This window comes from Erythrolamprus reginae, chromosome 12 (genome assembly GCF_031021105.1).
Source record: "Erythrolamprus reginae isolate rEryReg1 chromosome 12, rEryReg1.hap1, whole genome shotgun sequence".
Taxonomy (NCBI): domain Eukaryota; kingdom Metazoa; phylum Chordata; class Lepidosauria; order Squamata; family Dipsadidae; genus Erythrolamprus; species Erythrolamprus reginae.
Genome location: NC_091961.1, coordinates 964,997 through 981,543, shown reverse-complemented (window position 1 = coordinate 981,543; position 16,547 = coordinate 964,997). Strand labels below are relative to the sequence as shown.

Genomic DNA, 16,547 nt, shown 5'->3' with positions numbered 1-16,547 from the left:
CATCCGAGTCCAGGAAAGAGTCTATGTCAAGGCTTACACCATTGCGATAAGCATCATAAAACGTCATTGTTTAAATAAGTCAGTCAACAATTCTGGGTTTCAAAGGACCCTGGAATATCTAGCTCCTGTGAAGATAATATTCTAAGTGTAAAATTGCTTTGGTGATGTCCTGCTATATTGCCTGACTGTCTTGGAAGTATTTGTTTCTGTGACTTCTGAGCAAAAACTAGATTTTTGTGAGTGTGAACCTGGCCAGTTAGTCTGGGAGGGAAACACTGGATTCAATTTTCCTCCAATCTTCCCTTTCTCAGTAAAATTGTGCTGCAGCTTCAGAGAATCCTGGGAGAAAGAGAGAGACCAGTGGCCCCCAACGTTTCCAGCTTTACAGACTGATGGGGCCAAGGGTGGTGGTGGTGGAATGGGTCCGTGCAAGCGAGGGGGAACGCACAGCTCCATTTGCACCAGCAGCAAATGAACATCGCGTGCACATGTGAAAATTATGTACAAGTGAAGCACTTAGGGGCTCCTGAGAACTTCATACTTTAAAAGCTTCCACAGGTAGACTTTGACTTATGACCCCATTTCAGCCCTTCTGTTGCTAAGCGAGACAATTCCAGTCCAGTGTACGACCTGCCTTGCCACAACAGTGAAGTGAATCTTCCCTATTGACTCTGCCCACCAGGTCATAAAAAGGGGACACCACAACCAAGAAGTACATGCCGGTTACCAGGCTTTTAAATTTTGATCTCAAGTGTGAACCAGGGCGCCACCTCATTTTTCAGTGCCTTAACTTTGGTCACTGAATAAGTGAAGGACTCCTTGTATAGTACCACCTCTGGTCACAAAGGCTTCTGACCACGACTGAATCAGGTGACCAAACATTTCACAACAGTTTTGCATCTGGTCCTGAACAAATACGCAGGTGGCAATCAAACACAGCTGTGGCGATTTCCCCCTTCTGCGCCATGTGTGTGTGTGCGTGTGCAGTAAGTCCCACTAACGGTCATGACCAAATCTGCTTGCGAAAGAAGTCATGGAACGGAGGATGGTGGCAGTTGTTGCACAGAGGGGCAATTTTGCTACTGGAAGCAAAGGTTCACATACTTTTGCCACAGACAAATTATTTTCCTCAATGCATGAGGAAGGCAGGGTGTCCAGGCCAAAGCATTTTGAAATTTCCCCATATTTCCGTGTTGTTGGGGTATTTTTTAATTTTTAAAACCCCGCCGCCTGCCTTCAGGGTGGCAAACATATCCAATACCCCCTCCTTCCTCCTCTAAATTCTACCCACAACGCTGTAAGGCAAGTTGGGCTTAAAGGATGTGACTGGCAGAAACCATGCAGTCACTTGGCTAAGGACCAAACCTGAAATTTATACCATTTGTAACCATTATACTGGTGGGTCCCCAGCCTTTCCAGCTTTGTGGACTGGCAATAGTTGTGTGTGAGCAGCTCCATTTGCACAAGCAATGGGCTCTTGTGCTTGCAAAGCTCCATTTGTGTGAGCAGATGGTGCACACGCCTAATGTTTGTGAGCCCAGCTCTGAAGGGTCTGTGCCCAGATCCGTGGACTCGACCTATGAAGGTAGAAGCATTCCCCAACACCAGATCAGCCAGCAACAGGTCTCTCGTTGTGCTTGCATCTTTTAAGCGCAGCCAAACTATTCCTTAAGTTCCAAGACATCGGTCAGGCTTTTGAAAAAATATGAAGTTGTGGATTAAGGAGCAACAGGTGGCGGGAAACTGGCTTCAGCCTCTCCAGTTTAATTTTTTCCTTCAATCAAATCCACCCTGGCAATTCCATCTGAATTCAGTATTAGAGTTTTTGAAGAATTAGGCAACAACTACCCTGCACGTTAAATGAAAATCCCAAAGACTTTTAACAGGCAGAAATATTTAATTCCATTCTTAGAACTGTACAAGATATATAATACAGAACTTTTCAACACAGTTCCTGCAAAATTCGTTAAATATTTATTCATCTGAATGTTCCAAGAATTATTCCAGGTACCAAAAAAGTATTAAATAAGATATTTTCTCTCACTCTCTCACACACACACTCAGCAAAGGACTTTAGAAATTATTTCTTCCCCAAAACAAGAACCTTCCAACTTTCAGACAAGGAAAAGGCAGGCTTATTAAAGCCAAACCTCTCTGCTTTGTAACAGGCCGTTCTAATTCTATACAGATTTTAACTAATTCGGTTGTTTTTGTAATCTCCAACTACTCTGTGTACTGCTACTGCAAGCACATCAAGAACACAACTATTGTAAGTCATCATTGTCCCACCCATACATTTCTCCCAGACAGCCTGTTGTTTTTTTATTCAAAAAGATTTTATTTATAAAAGTGGCACTTGCCACCGATTTTCTAGCTAACATTCTCCTCCTTGTGCTCACTAAAGTTTGTTTAGCTTGCAAAAAGAAGAACGATGTCTCTGACAACATTAAATATGAACTTAAAGCCAGATTTAAAAAAAAAAAAGTTTAGAAATATAGACACAATGATTTGTAGACCTAGCACTTCCTAGTTCCAAGAAAGAGGTTGGGCAAAGAAGCAGATACGGCACAAAGAATACACTCTCTGCCCCGTTTGCAGTTGGTGGCGCCACCTTAACACTGTTTGGGCCGCTTGGCAAGAGGATGAGGGCCGGGGCTTGTGCGCCAGAGCTACCAGTCAGTCTCTCAGCACATCTGTTTCACACTCCCAGGATGGGGTACTTGAACAGGGCCATGATGGCTGCACTGAGGATTCCAGAAATGGGGACAGTCACGAACCAGGCCATGAAGATATTGCGGAACAGGCGCCAGTCAACAGCCTTCTTTGAGCGCAGCCAGCCGACAGACACCACTGACCCAACCTGGGCAGAAGAGACAAAAGCACAGAAGTTAACAAAAGTGGCCGTTGGTGACCAGCTGAAAGTAAATGCCCTTCATAGCAGTTCTCACACATATTTTTGTTGTACTCAAATCTTGTGCAGCCTTTGCAATGAAGGCCAAAGGAAATAGTCTAATACTGGGGTATCAAATTCATGGCCGACAAAGGGGGGGGGAGGTCACAATATGTCACATGGACGACAGGAATTTTGGTCTAATAGAAAGGCAAATGGTGATCAATATAATTGGTGGGCAGTTGTCTTGCATAATCAAGAATTAATTCTTCTTCAAGCCAAGTATTAGAACGAAACCGGAGCTAAGCTTCCCAGCTTTCTAGAGAAATATACAAAAGTCAGTGGAGAGCAGAGAAGAATCACGGGCCTTAACAAGAGGGCGGCCACCAATCGTGTGTCATATTCATTTTACGGACGTCCAGTTTTACTTACTTTGCAGTGAGTCGTGCTGATAGGCAAGCCCACATTGGAAGCAATGACCACCGTCAAAGCAGACGCCAGCTCAATGCTGAAGCCACTGCGGAAGATAAAATTGCCACCAATATCAGACAAGGGCCGAGATAACTCCACGGGGAGGCTCCAAAAGGCTCGTGAAGCCCTCACACACCCCCACGCAGTCCCATCCTGGGCCAAGCCGCTCGCTTCCCCGGCTGTGGCGCTACCCTGCCTGGACAACTCCTACCTGGACGGCGTGATGGGCGTCAGGTCCTTGCCCATGGTCTGGATGACTCTTCTTCCCCAGATCCACAAGCCAGTGCAGATCCCAACACCTCCATAGAGTAAAAGCCAAATAGGAGTGGCTGCCCCGGAAGACACATTACCCGTTTGGTAGACCAGGTACAGGGCAATCAGAGGACCAATCGCATTGCTGCCAAAAGGGGAAAACGCGTCAGTCGACCACCCCCCTAAAGTAGCAAAATGGAGAAAAAAGAATCCCCTGCCCCCAGCCTAGAGAATCTTTTATCTCAATAAACGGACAGCAGGAGTGGCTAATTCTTGCGTATAAAGTTAACAAGAATTAATTATTTCAGGTCAACCAGACTGACCTGACGTCGTTCCCTCCGTGAGCGAAGGAGCCAAAGCAGGCGGTCAGGATCTGCAGGAACTGGAAGAGCAGTGACACTTCCGGCTTGTCCTGGTCGTGCCACTCGTCCAGGGAGCAGTCGCTGTCCTTCCGGTTGGCAGCCCCGCCCACCTCCGCCTTCTGCAGGTCCACGTCGGCGGGGTGGGCGTCGGCCACAGCGTTACAGTAGCTGGTGTAGCTGTCCATGCGGATCCTCTTCCTGGAATCCATGGCGGGCCACGTCAGCTTCTCGATCTCCTCCGCCGCCGCCGCCCCCTTTGATTCCGTCTCCCTGGGCCGGAAGGAATCCAGGGGCATGCCGCAGATGGCCATGGTGTAGGAGGTGTAGCTGTTGTTGCGCCGCAAGGGCTTGTCTCCGGAGTCGCCCATGCAGTCTCCCACTTTGGCCAGGTGAAGCTTGTGAAGGAGGTCCTTGTAGAGGCCGGAATCTTTGTGGACGGTGTGGTAATGTCCGCTGGAGCTGATGTGGTTGCTCACCACTTGGTTCAACTGAGCAAGGCTCCCATTGGAAAGCTGCATGGCTCCTGCAGGCACGAAGGAGGCAATTGGCCCTCAACGCCAGACAGAAGCTGCCACTCAACTGCAAAGCGCTTGCTCTCCGAATCAGGGGTCTCCAACCTTGGCCACTTTCAGCCTGGAAGACCTCAACTCCCAGGCACCTGACTAAGGGATTCTGGGAGTTGAAGTCCTCCAGGTTTAAAACGACCAAGGTTGGAGACCCCTGCTCCAAATAATTAGCAGACCCCCACCCGAACCTATAAACGAGTCACCTGTACTCACCACTGCCGATGATGGTTTCCTTCATCTCAACCTTCTCCCGTTCTGGCATCTCCTCCAAGTCTCCCAAGTTGAAGCAGACAGCCCTCTCCTCCAGGGCTGCTTTGTGAGGCCCAGTCACCGGGCTGCTCCCATCCTCGTCCTCAGCCATGAGGTTCTCTGTGGCCTTCATTTCATCCTGCTCTTTCAAGCTGTCCTTCTTCCTCATCAACGGACTCTCGGAAGGGCTGAACTTCCTCTCTCCTGCAGGAATAAGCAAGACATGTAACTGAGGAAACCATCCCGCTCCCCAACTTATTCCAAGGCCCATATCCAAGTTTAACCGAATAGCAAAGATCTGCAAATCACAACAAGGGGTGTGAAAATCCACGCTCCACAATACTTGGCAACTACACATTAACTCCTCCTTCCTGCCATAAAGTTGCATGCAATACTTTTACGTATCCTCTTATTTGTGCCAGCTATGGGCAGCACGTGGCCTGCAGAATGCCTAATAATTTAGAACGAGGGAAATAACATGCATTCTGTACTGCCAAGCCTCTGAATTGGAACAGGACCCAAAAGGAAACTCACTCTGAAGGAATAGGTTGGAACCAGAAAAAGGAAATCGCTTGCCAGAGCTAGAAACACACTGTGCATGACTCTAGGAAAGCCAAGATTTCACACGGGAAAGACACCGTTTCCTTCAAATTCAGTTGACATTTAAATTCAACTGTTCAACTAGATTAAACACCCCCCCCCAACCCTGCAGTCCGGGGCCTGTTAGGAACTGGTTTGCGTGAATTAAGCTTTATCTGCGTGTGCTTGCATTTAGATAGCGTTCAACACCATTCCCCTCCCACAAAACCAGTCCCTAGTTTCAAAAAGGTTGGGACCGGCTGACCTAAAAGCATAACCTCTAAAGGCTCAACTACGCAGTGCAATCGCCTTTGATTACATTCAATTACATTTCATCTACTTACGTTCAATTTTCTTCTTCATTCTTGGACAGATAAAAAACCAGACGAAGAGAGCGCACAAAACAGCACTCCCCAAAGAAATAAGGAAGATGATCCAGGGATAAACTTCGCGAAAGCCCAGCACTAGGAAATAAAATAACACACATCTTGAAACAGAGCGTCCAGGGCCTCTTCCCAGAAGACAAAAACAACTCCTCAGCAAAGCAATGAAGGTCGACTCTCACGGGCTCACAACGGCAAGGACAATGCAGTCCTCTTTTGCATGCGAGACTGAGTGGCTGGAAGGTGACACTTTTGCATAACCATCACACCAAAATGGTTAAGTCATGTATGACGATGCGTATCAGCCATTTGGTGTCCCTCACTGTGGACTAGCCTGCTAAGCCCAATAAGTTAATACTATGGCCACAGTTCATCCTACAAGCCAGCCCAATAAGCAGCTTTGCTTTACGTGCCATCCTGGTTCACTGAATTAACTAGTTTCCACAACATATTGAACTAGAATAGACCCAGCCCCATTTTTGCCCAGCCTAACTGGTGAATCCAGTTGTTAAGGAATAAGTAAAACTGCGGCATCTCCTAGAAATGACAATGCCTGGGAAAAGGAACCAAGAGATCTTGGCTGATCCACTTCCACAAATTACACACACACACTATAAGCACCAAAGAGCACAGGGCAGTTCCAGGCACTTAAAAGTTCATTCAACTACCTGCAGTAGTTTAGACCCGTTGCACCAGGCTGCATTCCAGTAGAGATGCCCTTGGTAATTATATGACACCTCCCTGGCTTATAGAACAAAATGCTAAATGCAGCTTCCTTCTCCCACCAAAACCCAGTTCATTATTTCAAGCGATTCAGAAGGTTGCAGCACAGAAGTACGACATTCCTCTTCCACACATTTGTTGCCACAGCACGTGTCTTGGACAAGGGGGAGGCAGGAAAAATTCTCTGAGGGTCTAATAGGTCAAGGCATGGGAATCCAGAGTGAGAAATCCACCCCAGAGCCTCCTAGCTGGTGGTAGGGATTTGATTAGAAGGACGTGGAAACGGTCCTGGCTCAGCAGCAGCTAGAAGAATCCTGAGTTTCAGCAGAAGACAGCATGAGGAGGAAAGGGAGAGGTCAGGTCAGTCTGCAGGCCATTTGGGGTGGGGTGGGGGGGTTTGTGGAACACCATCATCCGCAAGTTGGGCCTAGTGGCTCCTGTGAGGATTTAAGAAAGGACTCTAGTAATTACAGAGTGAACAGGCCTCCCGGACAGGGTAACTATCTATGGTTGGACTCAGCGCCTGTATGCTAGCCTGCAGCTTTCTGTAATGGCCCAGACCAGTTGCCTTCTAGAAGAGTTCGGTCCTGTAAAGCAAAAGGGGTAAAACTCTGTGTTTGATTAAGAAGCTTATAAAGGGTTATAAAATTAAACCCCAAATATTTAAAGCTTCACTTACAGGGTGCCCCACTGTACAGAACTGAGAAGAGGTTGACCCCGATTGTGCAGGCATAGAAAACGGGCAATGCACGTAATCCGTTCGGAACAGGATCTTCCTACCAATGAAACAAAATAAAATATGACAGGCATTACTATAAAGTAACATCATCCAGAATTTTTACTTCCCTAAATACAGGGCAAACACACGACACATTTTAAAGGGCCAACACTGATCTTGCCACCCACAGGACAGAAAAAAGAAACATTTAATCTTTGAATCTTCTGGGCAGAGAAAAAGCTATAAATTGGCCAATTTCAGAGCTATATAAGGTTCATAGTTTTGCAATTGCTATGGAAAATGTGAGGATTCTGCAGCTATTTCAGCCTCTCTCATCCCACTTTTTGGTGGTCTTCTCAGAAGACCATCTAAAAACCAGTTGGGGGAAGATAATTCCTCCTCCGAGATCTGCTTCCAGGAAAGCTTCAAAGGGTTAGTTGTAAAGAGGAGCCACATAGCGACCATGATGTGCTATCCACATTAACTCTGGCACAGAATATTCTAAAGTTTCCCTTGACTCACAACAGTGAACATTCAAAGTGATGTCTTTGAAAAAAACCTGACATGTGTTTTTCATTTACTACTGTTGTAGCATTTCCATAATCATGTGATCAATATTCAGACAAAGTTTGACAAGGTGGTCAGAAGAACCCTCATTAGTATATGGTTCTTCTGACCATCTTTTATGATCTTGACAAATCAATGGAGAAACCAAATTAAAACCAGCAATGATTCACTTGGCAACTGTGGTGAAAAGGGGACACAAAATGGAGCAAAATCCACTTGACAAATGTCTCGCTTAGCGACAGAACATTTGGGCTGAACTGGGGGGTTGTAAGTTGAGGACTGCCTGTATTCAAGAAGAATTTCCACTATTGGTCTGAGCGCTTGAAGAGAACTCCCAACTGCAAAACTCTACATTTACAACCTAATACATGAAAACCACACATTGCTGCCGTATCAGTCAAACAAGTACACAAAGCAGTGAGGAAATGTTTTATTTAAAGTTTAAATTCTTCACTGCCCCGTATGCTTGTTTAACTTCTGTTGTAATAAAGAGGGAGGCACTTTTCTCAACCCAGAGATGCCTCTCACTGCATATTAGCCTCTTCTTGCCCACCAAACTTTTACAAAACAGAGACCACCTGGCAGAACCCAGAGGTTGAGAAGAGACTCTGGCATTTCTAGCCAGAGAACAGCATCTTCTTTCCAGCATCTTCTTTCCCCTCTCCAAGACTCCCAGGTAGACAGACTTCTCCCTCGCCCCCCACGCGCAGGCCACTTTGCCTGTAAAGCCTTCGGTGCTTAAATAAAACCTTTCTCTTCCCCTGGTGAAAACCCTGCCAGGCCTGCAACCGGCTCCAGATAGCAGCCCATGTGGCCTTTTGGCCGCTGATGCCCACGATTAGGTCTTATCTGCCCTGGGCAGGCAGGGAGCTCCCGGCCGGTCCTTCGGTTGGCATCCGACCTACCTTGTTGAGGATAAACAGCCTGACCAGGAAGAAGAGCACTGCCGACATGATGCCCGAAAGAAGCGGGGAGATGAACCAGGACAAGACTGGAGGGAGGGAGGAAGGAGGAAAAAAAAGGGAGGGGGGCATTTAGGGCAGGCAAAGTTGACTCATAGAAACAGAAGATTGACAGCAGAAAAAGACCTCCTGGTCCATCTTCTCTGCCCTTATATTATTTCCTGTATTTTGTCTTGGGGTGGATCTATGTTTATCCCAGGCATGTTGAATTTCAGTTCCTGTGGATTGACCAACCATGTCTGCTGGAAGTTTGTTCCAAGCATCTACTCCTTTCAGTCAAATAACATTTTCTCATTTTCTTCTGATCTTTCCCCCAACTGATCTCAGATTGTGCCCTTGTCCTTGGGTTCACTTTCCTATTAAAAACACTTCCTCTCCTGAACCTTATTTAGGCCTTTATCATATTGAAATGTTTCGATCATGTCCCCCCTTCCCTTCTGTCCTCCAGACTATACAGATTGAGTTCAATTAAGGCTGTTCTACAAGTGGTGAACTTTAACTCCCAGAATTCCTGAACCAATCCATGCTAGGTCAGGAATCCTGGGAGTTGAAGTCCTCATGTCATAGCAGAGCCCACTTGCCTACCGATCCCTCGTCCAAGCCCCCGCTTCCATCCATGGCTCCCTTCCCGCTTACCGACTTCCAGCAGCTTCGACCACCGGACCCCTTCCTGCCCTTTGGCCACCAGTGAGAACCCGATGGTGGCCCCGACGATGCAGTGGGTGCCCGAGATGGGCAGGCGGAGGAAGGAGGCGGCCAGCTGCCACACGGCCGAGCCTGGGAGGGGGGGAGGAGGGGGGGGGTTAGGGGATTCACGAGGACTCTCCCCCCCCCAGAGACCACCCCCCTCATCCCGGCGCCCCCCTCACCGAACATGGCGCTGACCGAGCCGGCCATGAGCAGCTCCGGGGCGGCGGAGTAGAGGTTCACGTCGATGAGGCCCTTCTGGATGGTCTCGCTGACCTTGGCGCCCAGCAGCACCGAGCCGGCCGTCTCGAAGACCGAGGCGAGGATGCAGGCCCGACGCAGGCTCACCACGCCCGAGCCCACCGCCGTCCCGAAGGAGTTGGCCACGTCGTTGGCGCCCACCGAGAAGGCCAGCACGAAGGCGATGAGGAAGCCCAGCAGCAGCATCCACAGGAAGGCGCCCAGCGGGCCCGACCCCGCCGTGGCCGCCGTGGTCGCTGTGGCCGCCGCTTCCGTCGCCAGGCCCGCCAGGCCCGCCGTGGGGACGGGCGACGCCATGCGGCCCGCAGGTGACCTCGCTCGACCGACCGACCGACCGACCGGCGCTATCAGAGAAGCGAGGCGGACCGGCTCCTCAAAGGCCCCCGCAAAAGCCCCGCCATGGCCGCCGCCGCCGCGCCCACCCGCCGCCGCGCCTGAGGGAAAAAGCCGCGCCTCACACACGGGCGGACAAGACGGGATGCCTTTCCGGGCGAAGGAAGACAGACAGACGCGCCTCCGTCGGCCGGCCTCGTGCGCACCTCGCTCGCTTCCCTCTCTCTCTCCCTCCGCCCGCCCGCGCACACGCCTTTCCCTCAGCAACTCGCCGGCTCCTTCTGGCGCGCGCGGGAGCCCCTTTTTATAGGCCGCGGGGCCACGTGACCACCCCGCGCCCCGCCCCGTCTGCGGCTGGTCGCGAGGACGAAAAGGCGCACAAGGGGGGGAGGGCGGGCAGGCGCCGGCCGGAAGGGCGCGTGGGCGGGGCCTGCCTGGCTGCGGCTCTTCCCCGCCCCCGCCGGCGCCCCCTCCCTCCGCTGCCCGCCCAAACTGCTCGGAGCTGGCTGCTCTCTCGGTCGGTGGTCAAATGCCTCACACGAAAAGTATTGATCGTTTTCCATGTTTAATTTAATTTTTAAATTAGTATTTTTTTTTAATTTTAATTATTTATTTATTTATTTATTTATTATTTTCATTTTTTATTTTCATTTTGTCTTACTTATTAAATCTTTAAAAAAATTTTTTTAATTAAATGTAAAAAGTTAACACGATAATTTTCACGTCCTATTTTCTCCAAAGTGGAGCCACTGTTTCTTCCCGTAGCTGTGGCTGGCCAAAGGGGGAGGGGGGGAGAAGAGGGGTGGCCTGGTCAATTGGCTCAAGGACTCCTTTGGCTTTTTCCAGTTCTACCTTCGGCCTTGTCTGGCCTTTCTGTACTTTAAATTGTGCATTTGATGTGGGCCTGTAACAAAAGAAGAAGAAAAACCACCCCAAACCCTCAGAAGGGAACCCACCTTCCTCCTGGCCCAAATCTTGCCTGGTTTTATTTCATTTTTTCGTTATTTATTTATATATTAGATTTCTATGCCACCCTTCTCCTGAAACTCAGGGCGGCTTACAAGATAAATACGACATACGTAAGAGATGTAACGTTTAAAATACTAGAATGTTTGTATGGTTATTGCTTAAATGGGTATGACTGGGAGTTGAAGCCCACGAGTCTTAAAGTTGCAAGGTTGGAGACCCCTCACTTGAGGCAGAGGTCTCCAAGAAGGGAGTTATTACAATGGCACACTGGCTTTGGCAAAGTTGGTCCGCCTTGTCTAAAAGCAGGGGGGGGGGGCAAACTTGGGAACTTTAAGACCTGTGGACTTCAACTCCCAGAGTTCTCCAGCCAGCACAGCTGGCTGGAGAATTCTGGGAGTTGAAGTCCACAGGACTTAAAGTTCCCAAGTTTGAAGACCTCTGAGTCTAAAGCATGAATGTTTACTTTGATTCTGCTCCATTTCTCAAGGTGTGTTAAACTCTGACTATGGGAGAGATTATGAAATGACCTTTCCTTTTACAAGATGGCTTATAAAACTTAGTGTTTGCACTAGGAGCCGAGAGGAGGTTCCATAGCAGAGTTTGGGCCAGGTTTGGAGTTCAGTAATTAAACCCTGGGAAGCAAGGGAAGAAATAATCCCTGGCTTCCTTTTCTTACTCCCAGGTTCAAGTTACCAACACCTGTCTCAGAGTACAGGTCTATCTGCCACACCTGGGTACTTCTCAGCGGCTTGAGTTCCTAACACGACATTTTTCCAACAGTGACATTTTGATGACACGAAGCTGAGTCAAATTGCTACCATTTTGGAAAATAGAAGGATCTTGACAGACGAGCACTGGACCCCATCCAACAAGACGCAGCACAGTAATGGGAAATATCAGGTCCTGCCTTTAGACAGGTAAAAATTGCAGCAATTAGATCTTGGCCTCCTTGCCGATGAATGTTATGTATGGCTGAGGTCTGAATGTGTATGATTGATTTTTAAAATATTGGGGACTTATTTAGTTTAATTAATTGGATTTGCCATTGTATTTTATTGTTTTTTTAAATTATTATTATTATGCAGACTCGGAGCGGTATACAAATATGTTGTAAGCCACCCCAAGTCTTCGGAGAGGGGCGGCATGTAAATCCAATTAAAAAGCAAACAGATAAACAAATGCAAATGCCCAGGTACACGATAGGCAGCACCTGTCTCGGCATCAGTAACTGTGAGAGGGATCTAGGTGTCGTGTTAATCACCATTTAAGTCAGCAGTGTGTTGCAGCTGCCAAAAGAAGACAATACAGTCCTAATAAATGTTGACCTGGTTATCAGGCGTCCTCCCTTTTATCTGCCCATCCCAAAAAGAACTTGTGTGGGACTGAGTGGAGACTCACTAAAGAGGAATGTTTATTGTCAATGGAAGAAAGGTGAAACAAGGAAAGTTCTAAACTTTCAGTTCACTCAATACAGGATTGAGGTCCGGGAGGCAGCGACAGAACCAGCTCGACAGATAAAAGGCATAATCCAGCAATAAGGGTTTCTTTAAAGGCTTGTCAATAGATACCGGGTGTGAGATCACCGTTTACTCCAAATGGAAAAATCTTAAAGCAGAAGAACTCAGCATCCTGTGTACGATTTGGGGCACATTTGCAGAATGATATTGGCGGTCAAAACAAAGTTCAACAGATTGAATTAGACAATGAGTACTTTTGAATTCAGAGGTTTATTTTTCCTTTCAATATGCATTGCTCAAAAAAATAAAGGGAAGACTTAAACAGAATATAACTCCATGCAAATCAAATTTCTGTGAAATCATACTGTCCACTTAGGAAGCAACACTGATTGACAATCAATTTCACAGGGTGTTGTGCACATTCAACTTTGTACAAAGGATTCAATGAGAATATTTCATTCATTCAAGTACGGTGCCATGATTTTGCTGCCCCCCTCACTCACTCCAATTTTATTGGATGGAGTAATATTGGCACCCAGCTGCATCCATTGCCAGGTGTTTACATGAATCAGAGTGAAAGAACTGCAGGGGGAAAAAATCTGCTGCCAACCTGCCTTCTACCGAGGACCAGTAGACTGCACAAGTCAAAAAGGGTGGTGAAAATATTCACAGACCCCTCGCATCCTGGACACAAACTGTTTCAACTCCTGCCCTCAAAACGATGCTCTAGAGCCCTGCACACCAAGACAACTAGACACAAGGACAGTTTTCCCCCAAATACCATCACTCTACTAAACAAATAATTCCCTCAACACTGTCAGACTGTTTACTAAGTCTGCAGTACCTATTACTACTAGTTTTATCTCCTCATTCCTGTCACCCATCTCTTACGACTGTATGACTGGCTGGTTCTGTCCTTAAGATTCTTATTAATATTGATTGCTTATTTCGCCCCTATGACCATCATTAATTGCTGTCCTCATGATTCTTGACAAATGCATCTTTTCTTTCATGCACACTGAGAGCATCTGCACCAAAGACAAATTCCGTGTGTGTCCAATCACAGATGGCCAATAAAGAATTATATTATAAAAAAAGAGATGTTTCCTGCTGCCAATTTAATGGTCTGAGGACACCCGGTCCAGCTATTTCCTGAGGTCAAGCAAACCCGAGGGAATGTGATACAGTCCGTGATGAAAGAACAGCAACATATGCCACACTGCAAACCTGGTGAACTGGGGACCTTAGTGGCCTCCACACCCACCCGTGAAAGAAAGAATGGGAGATAATTTTGAAGACCCTGTTTCACCAACTTCATGGAATTGCTTCCCCAGTTTCCCTCTTTCCTCCACATACAAATCCAGTGGCTTAAATCTTCTTACTTTTCCCGCATTGACTGCGTGGCCCCCCATCCTCATTTCTTACCCATCCCATGGGTTACAGAGCTGATTGTTTTTAGGGTTCTTTGGGTTTTTAGTTAATTAACTGCATTAATTTAATTAATTGGATTAAGATGTTTTATATTGTTTTATTATGTGCTGTAAGACGCCCTGAGTCCTCGGAGAGGGGCGGCATAGAAGTTCAAGTCCAATTAAATTATTATTATTATTATTATTATTATTATTATTAATAATAATAATAATAATAATAATGGCCTTTTCATCTCAAGAAGGATCCTTGGTTACTTTCAAATGTTTTTTTCTTCTTTACCACAGTATATACATTAGACTTTTATACTGCTTCAGTGCTTTGACAGCCCTCTCTAAGCAGCCTACAAAATCGGCCTCTTGCACCCATAACCTGGGTCTTCATTTGACCCACCTCGGAAGGATGGAAGGTTGAGTCAACCTGGACCAGTGGTGAGATTTGAACTGCTGAACTACAGCCAGCAGTCAGCAGCAGCAGCCTGCAGTGCTGCACTCTAACCACTGCGCCACCAAGGCCTATATAACCCTGCCCACTCCTGCAAGGTTTTGTCCATTTCCTATTGTACTTTACAGACATTGCTTGACTTATGACTGTAGTTGACCCCAGAATTATGATTATAAGTTGTGCCTCTTGTTCTGCACACGACCACATCCAATTTTGCAACCATTTTTGTGACGGCCATTAAATGAATGCAGCAGTCTTTCGTTGACCCCGTTGTCTACAAGGGGAGGTTTTGTTTTGGCAGAAACCTGGAAGTAAACGCTGATTGTCAGCAAAAATTATGTAAAGCAGTTACATGACTGCACGAGGCTGCCAACAGCCATAAAGACGAGCCATTTGCCAAGGGCCTGAAATGGAATTGGGGGGTGGGTGGGTGTTAAGCCATCAGAACTTTGAATCCAAGTCTAAATACGCTTTTTTTGGGGGGGGGGGTCCATAGAAACATAGAAGATTGATGGCAGAAAAAGACCTCCTGGTCCTTCTACTCTGCCCTTCTACTATTTCCCGTATTTGATCTTAGGATGGATCTGTGTTTATCCCAGGCATGTTGAAATTCAGTTCCTGTGGATTGACCAACTACGTCTGCTGGAAGTTTGTTCCAAGCATCTACTCCTTTCAGTCAAATATTTTCTCCCGTTGCTTCTGATATTTCTCCCAACTCACCACAGATTGTGCCCCCTTGTTCTTGGGTTCACTTTGTGAACCTTATTGACCCCTTTCACATATCTCAATGTTTTCATCGTCCCCCCTTCCCCTTCTGTCCTCCAGACTAGACAGACAGACTTCATGAAGTCTTTCCTGATCAGTTTCATGCTTAAGACCTTCCACCATTTTTGTCACCTGTCTTTCGACGCGTTCAATTTGATCCATTGCTTTTTGTAGGTGAGGTCTCCAAAACTGGACACAATATTCCAAATGGGGTCTCACCAGCGCTCTATATAGCGGGATCACAATCTCCCTCTTCCTGCTTGTTATTCATTCATTCATTCATTCAGATTTCTTTGCCCCCCTCTTGAGGCAACTTAGCTATGCAGCCAAGCATTCTACTTTCCCTACTGTCCATCATCAATGCAAATGGCTCCCAAGTGCAAGAGGGTCACATTGCTCAGCCAATTCAGCCGAGGCCCTCAGCACTCTCACTTAGCAGGGCCCATAAGCCACAACCGATGTGAAAATTGGGAGCCACAACCCACAGGGGCTTTGCAACGCCTGGGGAAGAGAGGTTTGGGGAGGGATTCAGCTGCCTCAAAAGCCTGACTTGAGTATCGGACTCGGGACCCCCTCCCTGCCCACCCGGGGTCGTGCCAGGGTTAGCTTGACTGCAACCCCCTGGCAGGCAGCACCTGTGACTTTGAGTCCAAAGGACAAGGCTGTCCCTCGCTGCCAACTGGCAAGACCGAATCGGCCGCCTCTCCTGGGCTGAGCTGGTCACTGAAAGCTGAGTCAGCAGAGTCCGCTCTGTCCTCAGAGGAGGGCCGGCTCCAAAGACAGGATCCACGCTTGGAGGGCAAGGCAGGAGGCCAGAACAGCCGTAATGGCCAACTCCTGGAAGACAGGAACAAATTGCAACTCTTGAGTCAATGTTCCACTAGTCGGGTGAACTATGACACCAGGGGCACCCAGTTCTCCCCCGTAACGAAAACTCTGTAGAGTTGGTGGTGTATTTTGGGTATCCCGGTACTTAAAATGAGCCTAAGACAGCAGAAGCTGCTGGTGATGGAGAGAGGCACTTGCCACTCCATCAAAATGACCTCTTCCGTGTACACTGGAACTATAAAAATAGAACTCAAACAGACATCCTTTGCATTCATAGAAATATAGAAGATTGATGGCAGAAAAAGACCTCATGGTCCATCTAGTCTGCCCTTATACTATTTCCTGTATTTTATCTTACAATGGATATATGTTTATCCCAGGCTATGCAATTGAATTTATCCCAGGCTATGCAATTGAATTGAAAATTGCAATAATATCCTTCTGCTACATGAGTCCCAGTGACCGGTCAGGTCCCACAAAGTCAGCCTTCTCCGGGTCACATCAAGAAGAGCCTTCTCTGTGGGGGGCCCTCCCTCTGGAATGAGCTCTCCTTAGAGATTCGTACTGCCCCCACCCTCCTAAGACTCATTTATGCCGCCAGGCTTGGGATCATTAGATTCTTGTCCCGACCAATGAGTGTGTTGAGAAAATAT

At 47.4% G+C, this 16,547-nt stretch overlaps 1 protein-coding gene and 1 long non-coding RNA gene across 2 annotated transcripts in view; one reads left to right on the top strand and one right to left on the bottom strand.

Moving 5' to 3' along the window:
• Positions 1-1,877: 1,877 nt before the first annotated feature.
• On the bottom strand, positions 1,878-10,279 carry SLC20A1 (solute carrier family 20 member 1). The gene is made up of 10 exons (XM_070765091.1): positions 9,592-10,279; positions 9,359-9,499; positions 8,666-8,751; positions 7,155-7,251; positions 5,714-5,833; positions 4,755-4,994; positions 3,937-4,498; positions 3,573-3,758; positions 3,323-3,407; positions 1,878-2,860 (listed from the first exon to the last, which is right to left on the bottom strand). The coding sequence occupies exons 1-10, from the start codon at positions 9,965-9,967 to the stop codon at positions 2,699-2,701; spliced, it is 2,055 nt and encodes a 684-aa protein (XP_070621192.1). The 5' UTR covers positions 9,968-10,279; the 3' UTR covers positions 1,878-2,698.
• A 114-nt stretch (positions 10,280-10,393) lies between these two features.
• The window catches only part of LOC139174627 (uncharacterized), a 40,251-nt gene continuing 34,097 nt past the window's right edge, over positions 10,394-16,547 (top strand). Inside the window, exons 1-2 of the long non-coding RNA XR_011560404.1 lie at positions 10,394-10,548; positions 11,753-11,889. This is a non-coding gene — a long non-coding RNA (uncharacterized lncRNA). The remainder of the gene's footprint in view (positions 10,549-11,752; positions 11,890-16,547) is intronic.